Genomic DNA, 13,151 nt, shown 5'->3' on the forward strand with positions numbered 1-13,151 from the left:
TCAGTGTTGCTAAATCCCTATGCAATTTCGCATAAGGTCTATTCTGATCATTTCGTGATAGTACCAGGACTGCACTGGAAATAAAAATTCCTTTGGAAAAATAGGAAAAGAAATGTGTGGAGTTTTTTGGAGAGCAGTTTTTAGCACTTCGTACACGGTACACAGCTGCTCTGTTAATTTAAGAGCTATGGGAAACAAAATGAAATGAATGATATGGATCTGCTCTGAACCAGTTCTGTGCAGTTCATGCGCAGTCCGGGACTGCTGCGACGATATGAATTTTACAGACAAAAAAAAAAAAAAAACAGAATTACGATACAAAGCAGTTTTGGAGCAGTTCTGAGTAGTTTGAGGGCCGTCAAGGACTGCTCTGTAAATAGAATACCGACGGGAAAATCAAGAAAACAAAACAAACGGAGTGGTACAGGAGCAGTTCTGAGCAGTTCGTGGACAGTCCTATGACTGCTCTGTGAAGGGAAATTGCATGAGCAAAAATAGAAAAAGAAAGATATGGAGCGACTCTTGATCAGCTCTCACCAGTCCAAAACGATGAATTGGAGAGACCGTTTCTTTCCATGGTGTCTTGAATTTGCAGTGCGCATTTAAAGACGTTTTACCAATGAAAGGAGTTGTGAATGTCAGGTAGGTTCGTTCCAAGTTTTTTTTGTAGGTCGGGTTGTTTTTTGTAACTCAAGTTTCTTGTCGCACGGCCATTGTAACTTGTGTCAATGCCTTATCATGCTTTGTAAGATTCATCACGCATCTGGTGTTTTGGAACATCTTAATTTGTATGAAACGTATTAGTTTTTATTTGGTATTTATTCAGGAACTTTTTTAACCAGCGTGCAAAAAGTGGTCAGAATTTATTTGAAAAAAAGCGACCCTGAAATACTGATGCCAAAATGTTAAAACTAGAAAATAGAACGCTTCTGGCGGGATATAATCTTCTATAGATTTTTTGCCGCCGATGCCGGCAGATTCGGAACACAGAAGGAGGAATCGCAATGTGGAAAGCCATGTTGTCGGGGTAACACTTGATTTCAGCATACCGGTAACACTAGGTTGGCAAAGTCAAGCTGGGTGGCATTAACTACTTCCCCTGAAGCAACAAGGCATTCATGGCGGCGTTGAGGTCTTGTGCAAGTTGTTGAAGGTCTTGATTCAGCTTTGTCTGTAGCTGGGTGATCTGCTGCGTGTATGTCTGGACTAGCTCGTTGCTTTTTTTCTGGGTGTCCATAAGTAGCTGTGTTAGCGGATCCAAAGATCCCAAAGTTGGTGTGAAGGCGCTCGTGGGCGTGAGACCTGAAAAGACATTATTTAGGTATGAAATGATGAGCTGAAAAATTTTATATCCTCCAGATGTAAGCTTCTTTCTCAGTATTTCGAATATTCCGTAATTATACTTTGCGGAAAATTCAATCATGCGCGTTTTGTTGGGCATCAATTCGTACCCAATTGAGATCAATCAATTTCGTCTGATTTTTGTGGGTATCTTATCCACGCTAAAACGCAGCCTTACGCCAAGGAATTGCGAAAAATTGTCCGTATGTTGTTAAAAAGCTTTGTGTTGCCGCCGTTGACTTTTGTTGATTTTTTATAGCACAACTAAGCCACGCCCTAAACATTGAATCAGGTCAATCTAAAAGCGTGAAAAATGATATCGCTCTATTGGGCGTAAAGTCAGTCGATTAAGAACCTTCTCCTCGCTCTCTTAGCACCTACTGCGATCAACAGAATAATATATGTAGGCCAAACGCCGCTGGCTTTCCTGATATCTTGTCATTGGGTGTATGCAAGAGGCTTGGTTAAATCTGGGTGTTTTCCTATGCCTGAAAAAACGATGACGAAGAGAGAGAGGGGGCTCTGTAGTGTGAACTGGTAAGGTCAGCCCTGCTGGGAACAAGGCTTGGTACACCAGATGGGGGTTACTACAATGATGAGTGGTAATATGAGACATTAGGGGTACGGCAGGAAGAAGACAAAAAAGAAACTTTTTAAACGAAAAAAAGGAATGCTGCTAGTAGATGATATCAGGAAATTAATCAGGAAATTAAGGGTTCTTTGAAGTCGGGTAACATGGACATTTAGGGGCTGATTCGTGCAGCTTGATTTTGAACCTGCTGCAATGAGTCGAGATGAGAACTATATGCAAGTCCCCATGAAGATATACAGTACTTTATATGTGTATAGATAAAAGCGTAGCACAGAGTAGTTACTTTGAAGTACCAAAGTGTGAGCAGGCCTTTAGAAGTATTCTGATGCCATACGCAGTCTTTGCCGCTAATGAATTAATGTGAATATGGAATTTCAGAAAACTATCGAGTTGAACACCCAAGAAAGTGCAATGACTACTGGGAGAAATGGCATGAGAAGAAATGTGAATCGGTAGAAGAGTACTTGTTTTCCTCAGGTTTGAGCTAAAGATCATAAACGTCGTTTTAGAGGGATAAATTGCTAAGTGCCTATCATTACAGCACGCTAAAATTTGCTTCTGGTCATAATTTAAATGATCAGTTAGTAGATTGATTTCCTTATTCGCCGTGAAAACTGTATCAGCCTACAAAAGGCAATACGTTATTGGAATTGATTTCCTTATTCGCCGTGAAAACTGTATCAGCCTACAAAAGGCAATACGTTATTGGAATAAGACAAGCTGGAAAGTCGTTAATATAAACAAAAATTAACCGAGGTTCAAGATTTGAACCCGGCGGGACGCGGATGTTACTAGTTTTTCTGTTAGAATTTGCTCATGATATTTTTACGGGTTGCTGGCCATCCTTTCAATAACTTTGGGTTGTCTTTTTTTCTTGGCTACTATTCGGTACGAACCAAGTTTGCTGAAAAAGATTTGCAATCTTTTATATTTGATTTACTCGAGGGATTAAAGCAAGGTTAGCAGAATAACCGCGACGAAAACCAAGTTGTCTTGAAGTGAGTAAAAAATTTGTTTACAAAATACTTATACTGGCGTTGTTCAATTAGTTTTTCTACCCCCCTACTGAAGATAGCGAAGTTTGAAATTGGACTGTAGTTGGCTAATTTCCTCCTGTCACATTTATGAAAAACAGCCGTTACTTTACTACTTTCTAGCTCCTTAGGAACATTTCCGGTCTTAAGGATTAGGTTGACAGTAAAAGAAAACTCTTCAGATATTATTAGGGCATTTACTTTATTGCAGCTTGCATGAATGTTATCGTCAGCGGGACTGCTATTTTTTAGATTAGGAATAAACCCCCTCACTTCAGCAGGGTTTGTTGGCAAGAGAAACCACTGTGACACGTGTCGCGGGTTCTGATCTGAATAGGATCTGAATAGGATCTGAAAGAATTCGCTATGTTGGCTTGGTCATCGAAAACTTTGCCATCATCATATATTTCAGGAATGCGCTACTTGTTGGTATTTTTTAAAGCATAGCTTTAGTAAACTCGTCCAGCGGTTTCGCCGTCGGCCGCAAGGTGACCTTCATTTGACCGCAGCTGCGACACAACCCTTGATACGCATCAGGTTACTCGCCGGTCCCGCTTTCACCGCTGCGCACAAGGCCCCGTTTCCAGTCAGTTCTGGTCAGCTGAGCGGCGGGAGCTTTGGCGGGAGCGGTGGCTCAGCTGATAGGCAACCGACCACCCCCGTACCCTTGCTGCCTTGCAGTTGCTGGCACACGAATGCGCCGCCGCTGGGCCGGGAGCCCCCTGGCGGCGGCACTCGTGGTTCTCCCTTCATCCTTCGTGTGTCTGCGGAGACTGAGGAAGAGGCCCGCCGTGGCCGCTTTTCTGATGTAGGTGAAAAGCTAAAACGCCTGTGGGTTCCCGATCACGGCACAGGTTAAAGATCCCCAGGTTGTCGAGATTTAATCACGAGCTCTCCATTACGGCACGCATTATCGCCTGTGTAGAGTCGGTGCGTTAAACCTCATAATCAATGAATAAAGACTGAGGAATTGAGCGAGCCATTAGTCTCGGAAAACGCCGGAAGCGGGACCACAAATGTAGACAAAGGCTGGCCTCGTACGAATAGTACAAGAGGTACAGCTAGATCAAAGATTAACCAAGTGAAACAAACACTCATCCGGACTAAACAGCCAAGATTTTCGCTAAGCCGCAGCCATTTTTTAAGAAAGAAATTGATCACTTGAATTTGTTTATCAGAATTGTTACCGGTAAGAATTATGTGTTTTTCGAAGCGCTTACTTTTTGCTTCACACAGTGAAAGAGAGATCATGTTAGAGTATCTCTTGTAACAATGTTTTAATAAAATATTTCAAGGCTGTCTTCTGGTTTTTTGGTGCAGGTTATCCTGTTTCCTTAAACATTTAAGTAGACTTTGCGCTATCCATGGGAACTGGAATATTTTTTTTCGCAGGATACTACCGTCGTTGAAGAAGATATGCATTTGCCTACTATTGAAGAAAATTTAGTGAAAGAAATTTGAGCATCTTAGCCAGAGTAAACCGAGGACCAATGTGCGTTAGCAATTTGTTTAGAAAAAAGAACCTTGTCGAAGAAAGATTTTATGAACAGTGTATTTTTCAGGGAGGAGACCGTGGAAACGAAGAGAAATATGATAGTGTACAGTGATATGGCTGCGTTTGAATAAATGCGTCCGGGGGGTACTAGAGATTAGTAAACGCGTAATCGGTAAAAGTTTCAGGACCATCTGGTGATCAAGGGGTAGATAAGTTTATTAACATTCAAATCCATAATCGTAAAACAATTTACATTTCCATGTTCGCTTGAAGGATTGGTATCGAGGATGTTGATATTGATGTCTCCGATTACAGCAATATTTTTGTTTTCTGATGTAGCTGAATGTTATAGATAATTCAGTTCGCTGCAGAAATTAGGCAATGAGGATTTAGGGAAGATAAGCACTACCAAATATGGTGTCTCTACCGTCACACTAAAAGTAGACATCAATTTCAACCATACGGATTCCCAATCAGCTACATGTAGGGAAAGGGAAACTAGATATCATAAAACACTTGCGCTGTCTATGATTTAGAGAGATTTGTCCAGTTCAGGGCCTCGAAGGAACCGGAGCAGGACTTTTGTACCCAAGCTACTGTCAGCGCTATTGGCCAAGGGCCAATGAAAATGACAAAGTTCGAGCCTACCTCCATGACGCATACGAAAGAGGAATCTCGATAGGTATTCTGATTTATGTGCGTAGGACCCCGAACTGTTGAAAAACGTGGCCAAGGTCTTTGACTTCGACTTCGTGTCTTGCGCGCCTGTTTAGATTTCCGGTGTTTGCCGTGATGAGGAATTGAGGGGTGGTGGGTCATATTGTGAGTGGTGGCGTTGGCGCGTAAAATACTTGCCTATGTTAGTGCTCTGTTGCGTTGAGGTGGTGTACAAGATATCGACCACGCGCAGACGCCTGTACAGTGGTCAAAGTGGGCGATGTGTCAAAACATGCCCGGGTGACCGTGAAATGGCGTCGAGCTCTGACAAGCTCTCGCACTTCACTGCACGTAATTGTCAATCCTGTAGATGGCAGCCTTTGTTTGACGAAATTCGCATTTTGTTTTCGTAGAGAGATCAGATTACTTGTGTGATCGTTCAGGCTGCTTGTACCGCAGGGCAGAAAGAGAGAGAGAAAAAAAGTGTTTACTGAGACTGACGAGGCTATCCTGGCAAAGCTTCCTGGTTTGATGTGTGAGATGACTATACAACTGATGATAATGAAAGATTGCATGAAGGTGACGATGTTGCACATGCGTGCACAGAACTATTTATTGACAATGGTCCAGTCCGGTATTTTAAAGGACAGTCAGAACGGCTTTGCTCGCACGGCAAGCTCTTTTGATTAGGGCATCACCAGGGGCCTAGCACCGAGTTCCCTAACGGGGGAATAATGCAGTAGCTTCCTATGGATATGGGCATTGCAATAGAAAGTTGGGGCGAATTTCGCGTGACGTGCCACTGAAAGCATAGTCCCCAGTGTGTTGTTTGCACAATAGCAATCAATTGATACGATTAAACGGAACTGAAATCCCCACTACGATCGCCTAGTCACGAATTTCGGCGGTGGCTTGTTACGACAATAGTTCGGCGGCCTTCCATTGCAGAAACAATATTCTGTGACGTCATAAAGGAATAGCCAGAAAGCGGCTGGAGGGTCACGATTGCTTCATTTGTTTATCTCAAATTCACTATCATTTGTTTGAAATTCGCGATAAAATATTTTCCTTGCTATCTGGAGAAATCAGTCGTTTTAGAAACCAAACTAGTATTTTGTCTTCATGGTCCTCCCTTTGAGGTGAACACCCCCTGAGTGTGATTATTAACATAACATAACCACTAAGGTGGATTGGCTAGTGCCGATGGCAGCATTTGGCAGAAGATCACAACCGTCACGCCAATTCTCGTTTGGCTGCAACGCCAAATAGCCTCACGCGATTGAACTTATCAACCGAATTTTCTGGCCAACTCGTGTTTGGTGCAGTTTACTTGCGGATGCGTATGCGAACGATTGGTACGGCTGACCAAGAACTACAGCAAGGGTTTCACAATACTTTTTTTGTAAAGGTGTTATGGGACTGATTAGAATATCCGCATGTTACTCATGGTTTTTGAGCTAATGCACATCGTCATTACAAACACGCTTGTTCTTCTTACTTGGTTGCGTGGCGTATACGTTCCCGGTTCCTTGAGTGTTAGGAAACCCAACTGGATTAGAGAGCGACGGTAGTCCACTTGTAGCTTGTCTGCCGGTTTCCTGAGCCCAAATAAATGCATTCCATTAAAAAGTGTCATGAACCACTGTAAGTTATTAACTTAGAAAGGATTAGAAGAGCAATCTTTTTGTGTGCTGATGCGCTGAGGTATATTTTCTAAGCGCTCAAAATAATGGAATATTCTTTGCTGCTCCCGGCCCATGCGCGTTGGTAGGGGAGTGAAAAAGGAGCACTTCCCCTCCTCTAGCGACCCAGTACTCGCCCACCGCCAGCTGTCCCTCTCAATTTCCGCGACGACAAAATCCTGCCGACGCCGATGCAGTGGCCAATATTTTCTAATATATAGACGTCTCCTTGCACTTCCATTTAGTTGTTTATCAAGAAAACTAACAGTAAGACGCATTATAGCTCATTCATTCTTTACAGAAATGTTGCCCACACGTTGAACGAACTGCAATTTACGTAGGTATATTAAATTCACAGAATTTATGCCCGAATTCTCTGTACTACATGCTGAACCTAGACCACATGAAACTGATTGTTTTGTACATATTATTGCTGTGTTATGCAATGCGACTAATTAGTAGGTGCACCTAGGTGTGGCCGGGTTCTCAAAAGTGCGTTGTAAACTATAGGCCGTCATTGCATGTGCGACACCGCAACCAGCAGAATTTGGGAACTATTCGGAGCCAGAATTTCATTTTAGTTTCAGTAGCGACGTTAGTTGTTAGTCAGGTTACTCATTCAATTTTAGTATTCTAATCTGAAGCCAACAAACAGGCTTATGCTAACACATATGTACCCCCTTTCTAAGGCCTCCTACGCCACCACTGCATTCCACCACAACCGCTTACAAACACCGCGCTTGATCAGTCGGAGGCGTCACTGACAAGGTAATCGCCGGAGCCACTGCAAGATGTTGCAAACAGAACCCCAAAAATTTGCGCAGCTCGAGCTTGCGGTAGAAGGCTGGAGAAACAGCTGTACTGGCGGACAGTCTCCCTTCGTAGGGAACCTGACTGCTTCAACACATAGATTTCTGAGCTTGCTCCTGAAAGTTTTCTATGACTGGCAGGCTCTGACCGCATTCGGTGGAGGCTCGGTCCTATAGTGGACCGTGTTAGCACGTGCTACAACCTGCGGCAACCGGTTCGCAATCCCGGCGTCTCTAGCGCGTACTCGCGGTCTGTGCTTCCCACTTTAGGCACGAAGGCATGGGAGTTGGCGAGTAGAAGAGCACGCAAGACATCACGCTATGAACGCTCAGCAGTGTTCCCGAAGATTGAGCTGGCCGAGGTGCACGCTCACTTGCGCTCGGTATTCTTGTGGTATTCGTTTCCGAGCTGCTCACATGACGTACGCACAAGATCAAGCCTGGACGACGCCTGGTGCTCTTCACGAGCCTCACGTTCGCGTGTGCTTGGCTGTGCTGAGTTCCTGGTAAGGCTCCACGGTGGAACTAAGACCTTAAAGAGCTCTGCTTTTAAAATCTACGAATTCGAAAGTGGTTGTGAAGATAAAAACAGCTGCGTTTATGTAGTCTGTAGTTGCCACTGCTCATATTCGCCTCGGTAGCGCAGTAGGCAGCGCGTCAGTCTCATGATCTGAAGGTCGTGTGTTCGAGCCCTGCCAGGGGAAGCTATGCACTTTTGCTCGTTTATGAAGTCCTGCGCTGCTTTTCCTGGTAACGCTCCACGGCGGAACTGAGAGCTTAGTCAGATCTGGTTTTATACGGTCTATGGCCTCCTATACCATTGGAAGCTCACCACACTACTTCAATCTCCTTTGTGGTCAATAAGACAATAACTCCTATTCGCTGGTATGTTTTGCTTACCTCCTGGTATTCAGCGAAACCACTACACGCTGTTTCACCGACCACGGCTTGGCGTAGCCTTTAACCGTCACTACAAGCGCCTCATCGGCGTTACGAGTGGCCCCGATTGTGAAACATACCGTGTACCAGAGACTATTTCGAATGTTCTCTGCCACTGTTCACGCTACGCGCATCTTCGAGAACAATTAGCGAGATCATTGGCCCATTTGGACTGTCGTGTGGTGTCGGAAGAAATACTGCTGGAACCTTGGCCAGACGCGCAGCGCTCCCACAAGGCATTTAAAACTGTGCTGACATTTCTGCGCCGCAGCGGCCTCTCAGCGATATTGTCGTTGAGGCCTATCCGGCTGAACTTTTTACACATGCACAGTATAAGGATAGGCATCTTCTGGACATAGCCACATATTCATTTTTCCGCAATCTTCATGTCCCTCGTCCTCTATCCACACTCTTGCTTCCCCTTTCCCTTCCCACAAACAAAATAGCTTGCCAGATATACTACCATCAGGCCGACCTTTCTGTGTTTTTTCATTTCAATAAAATTCCTCTATCTCCAATTATAAAGTTATGATTAAAAACCATACAAAAATAAACATTTGGACAAACCATTGTGGAATTTTTGTTTAAAATAAAATTCAAAGAGGGATAGAGAAACATAATTGCATATCTCAATTTGTGTCCTTTCTTATAGTTGCAGGGGCCCATGGCAAAGGGTCATTACAACTAACAGAAAATAGGTGCCGAAACACTGACAAAATGAGCAATAGCATTCCAGCATCTCACAGAATAATCCTGAATTTTCTGCCAAGGCAGTGGCATTCGTAAGCAAATTCTTAAATTGAACTGCGTTTTAACGCGCTCGTTTTATTGCTCGAGGAACGGTTTTCGTTTTTTAACCACGTAAAATCCATCTGAAATCTGCAGTGTTACCTAATGTAAACATACACCTATGTTTTGCTGTGCGGAGGTTTGTGTTCTCTGGGTAAAACAATTTGGTTAGGCGAAACGTAAATTTTGGTTGAAGTATAGTATTTTGGCTTCCGTTCTGAGGCACAAGCTGTCGTGTAGACAAAAGAATGGGTCTTCTGATTATACACCAGGGAGAAACATTCCGTAGGGGAAAACAAGAGATCATCCCTGAAAACAGAATGAACTGGAATGACGTTTTTGTATCCAGGTCTATAAAGAAAATAAAAGAAGATACAAAACAGTTCAACATATGTGCACAACGCCGGCTAGTAACGACCTTATTTCACTATTTCCGCCCGAACAAAAATCAACTTCGAAGTCTGAAGGGTCCTTGAAGTACGCCCATGACTTGAAGGTTTTGAACTTTGCAGAATGAAACTGTGAGGTTTTGTATACGGAGAAGATGTGTAAATAAGTAAACACCTAAATGTGTCACAACATACCTGGGTGGTGTCTGGCAGGTGCTGTAGGTCATTTAAACTTGCATTAGGATTTTCAGGCTTGACAGGAACCGCCGTCAGGAGAAAGACACACACGGTGGTGGCAGTGAAGTTCTTCATCCTTGGCGATTGCGACCACTCGGTGACGTTTTGAAAACTTGTAAGCGAAAACTTGGGCGCAAATTTTAGTTACGAATACTTCGCAGCTAGTGCCCGAAATGCTATGTTATATTTTGTTTAAATTGCACTCATGAAAGCTTTTTCACTTCTTGAGTGAGCTGTGTGACCACTTGGCCCTAAGTTGAGTAGCGTGAATGTGGCAAACACTGTTCGACTGAGCAATCTAATGCAGCCTGTGCTGTCTAAAGTTCAAAAGGTTTGTTACGTCTGTTACGATTTCGAAATTGTTCCTAGCTTTGTACTTCGACTTCACAGATGAATCTGCAACGCCAAAGAATGCAGGTGTAACCTGTCATAAAACTTTTAAAATTATGATCCCCTCGGCATATGTCCTCGACTCACATTTGTTGCTGAATCGAAGCCGTCCACTTTCAACATATGTTCGTGTCAAGGTTTATCAAAAAGCCACTATTCAGAACTCTTTCGAGCTCAAGCCAGTTAGCCTGTCTGGCATGGAAATGAATTACCTGACAGCACAAAATTGCTTGCTGTCAGACTGACAAAACCCTTCTTTTAGTCCCTTTCCCAATACAATAAATCTTGCGGCTATCCGTGTGTTAGCCATGTGACCTTGCGGCTAACCATGTGATCTCCTGGGCAGCAGGAAGTGAGATTAAACCAGAGTAAGGACAGCAGGATAAAACAGGGTAAAAACACGGTAAAAGTGAAGTATAAACTGGGCATAGCAGGAAAGAAGGCGGTGAAAGTGATATAATCGTCCCCCAAAAAACAAAAACCGTAAGTGAGGAAACAGGCAAATACGATATAACACTAAAGTTGGTATTCAGAATCACCATGGTTTCGCCTTCAGCATACGTGAGGATAATTAAGTGCCCGGGGTATTGTTTTAAAGCACAGTTTTACTGCTCTTGTCTTCCCGTGGAATTCGGCCTTCAGTTGTCCGCACCTGAGCCGCATCCTCGGAAGCTGATCACGTGACTCATCGGGTAGAGTTCTTCGGACGGCCGCGGTGGGTAGCCACCACCGTTGCGGCCACTGCCGGCTTGGCGCATGCGCTCTACGCAGCTGGTCATTGCCTGACCATGTAACTCTTCGCGCGCCTGGTGAAGGGGAACGCCGCGTTCGCCATGGATGATACAGAGGCCGGGCAGTATTCCGGGAATGTGGCGCTCAAACGGCAGGCATTAAATCGTCCTCGGCGAGCGGCGTCTGATCACCACGCGAATATCGCCCATCGAACTGATTTACTCGAGATGTACACAAATGACAAGCGGGCGAAGCTAGCGTCGATGACTGAAGAAGAGCGAGCCGTTCGACTCGGAAAACGCCGGAGGTGGACCGCAACCGTAGCCGAAGGCAGGCTTTGGAACAATAATCCAAAAAGTACAACCAAATGAAACCAAGTAAAAACAATATTTAAACAGGGTAAGCTAAGGTTTCGCTTTGCATAACCAGGGTTAGCGCAGGTAAGCCGCAGGCATTTTTTACCTGTTACCCTGTCGCACATTTTTTGCAGATGCCGAAATGTTAAAACTAGAAGAATGGAATGTTTCTGGCGTGATATACTCTCCCACAAAGTTTTTCGCCGCCAAAGGTGGTACATTACGAAAACAGAACTGGAATTACAATTTGGCACGCCATGTTGTCGAGGGTAACACTTGATTTTAGTTTACTGGTCTCGGCTGGTTGGCAAAGGTAACTGACCCTGCAACACTTTCGATAAACGCTTTCACTCTTTTCTTCGCGTTTGGAAGCACTGCGAAAGCTACAGTTATCACCAGCACGGAGCGGCACTGCGTGATTTGCTCGCCGCACCAGATACGCCTTCCGCTTCTGCTTCGTTTTTGTGCTTTTATTTTTTAAGTCGCTATCGAAAAGCGTTCATTACTGCAACTGAAGGAAGACCAGCCAACAGCTGCTACATGGCCTCAGTGACGTAATTCGGTCCGGCGAAGAACGTGAAGACCAGGAAAGAAAGAAAAATATTTTGAGCGAGGTCCAAGTTATCTGATGGGGATAGATGGGGAATTTTTGGCTGAGGTACTTTGCGACCCCCTAATTTAAGTACTGAGTGCGCTGGGGGACTACGTTCTGCAAGCATTTAAGATTGCAAAAAAGTTAAAAAAAGTGCCGGAGGGTCCTTTTAAGCTAGGTCGCGTTAACTACTTCCCCTGAAGCAACAAGGCATTCATGGCGGCGTTGAGGTCTTCTGAAAGTTTTTGCAAGTCTTGATTCAGCTTTGTTTGTAGCTGGGTGATCTGCTGCGTGTATGTCAGGACTAGCTCGTAACTTTTTTTCTGGTTGTCCATAAGCAGGTGTGTCAGTGAAGTTGGCGTTGAGCCGCTCGTGGGCGTAAGACCTGAAAAGACAATATTTAGGCGCGAAATAGTAAGCTGAAAAATTTGCATTCACCACACTTAACCTTCTTTCCCACTCTTTTGAGCATTCTGTCATTATTCTTCGTGCAAAATTCAAACATGCGTGTTCTGTTCGGCGTCAATTTGTGCACAATTTCAATCAATCAATTACGTCTGTTTTTTTAGGATGTAAGTACTTTAACCGCGCTAAAACACAGACTAAAGTCAACGAATTGCGAAAAATTATCTGTATGATGGTAAAGAGCTTTGTATTGCCATCATTTATTTTTGTTGATTTTACAAAGCACAACTAAGCCTCGTCCTAAACATTGAATCTGGCCATTCTGAAACCTCGAAAATTGATATCGCTCTATCGGGTGCGAAGTCAGTTGTTAAAGAACCTTGTCCTCGCTCTCTTAGCATTAACGGCGATAAAGAGATTACATGTGCAATTAACACCGGTGGGATGCGTGATCACTTGTTATCTGGTGTTTGCGAGAACCTTGGTTAAATCTGGGTTTCTTCCTGCGCTGGAAATAACAATCGTTCATTAAAATACCTGTTGGCGCAGCAGCATTATTTTTATATTTTTTTAGGTTCTCAAATTGTTAGCATCACTTTACCCACTATTCTCCCACTTCTATTTTCCTTTAGTTTTAAATGGTCAGCTTCTTCAACAATGAGACCACAATGATAATTGGCCCATCCCCCAGTGTGGGTACGTGTCCATCTTC

General features: G+C 43.9%; 1 protein-coding gene across 1 annotated transcript; it reads right to left on the reverse strand.

Annotated features, from left to right (window-relative positions):
• Nucleotides 1-456: 456 nt before the first annotated feature.
• On the reverse strand, nt 457-10,371 carry LOC144151937 (uncharacterized). The gene is made up of 3 exons (XM_077683116.1): nt 9,923-10,371; nt 6,618-6,717; nt 457-1,302 (listed from the first exon to the last, which is right to left on the reverse strand). Exons 1-3 carry the CDS (start codon nt 10,037-10,039, stop codon nt 1,091-1,093), a joined length of 429 nt encoding a protein of 142 aa, XP_077539242.1. The 5' UTR covers nt 10,040-10,371; the 3' UTR covers nt 457-1,090.
• Nucleotides 10,372-13,151: the final 2,780 nt, after the last annotated feature.

This window comes from Haemaphysalis longicornis, unplaced genomic scaffold, assembly GCF_048455015.1.
Source record: "Haemaphysalis longicornis isolate Haplotype H1 unplaced genomic scaffold, Haemaphysalis longicornis Haplotype H1 scaffold_9, whole genome shotgun sequence".
Lineage (NCBI taxonomy): Eukaryota > Metazoa > Arthropoda > Arachnida > Ixodida > Ixodidae > Haemaphysalis > Haemaphysalis longicornis.

Coding starts and splice junctions, on each gene's coding strand:
- LOC144151937 (XM_077683116.1), bottom strand. CDS start 10,039: ATGAAGAACTTCACTGCCACCACCGTGTGTGTCTTTCTCCTGACGGCG. Junction 6,718..9,922: donor ACCTGCCAGACACCACCCAG/GTATGTTGTGAC, acceptor ATTTGGGCTCAG/GAAACCGGCAGACAAGCTAC. Junction 1,303..6,617: donor CGTATACGCCACGCAACCAA/GTAAGAAGAACA, acceptor ATGTCTTTTCAG/GTCTCACGCCCACGAGCGCC.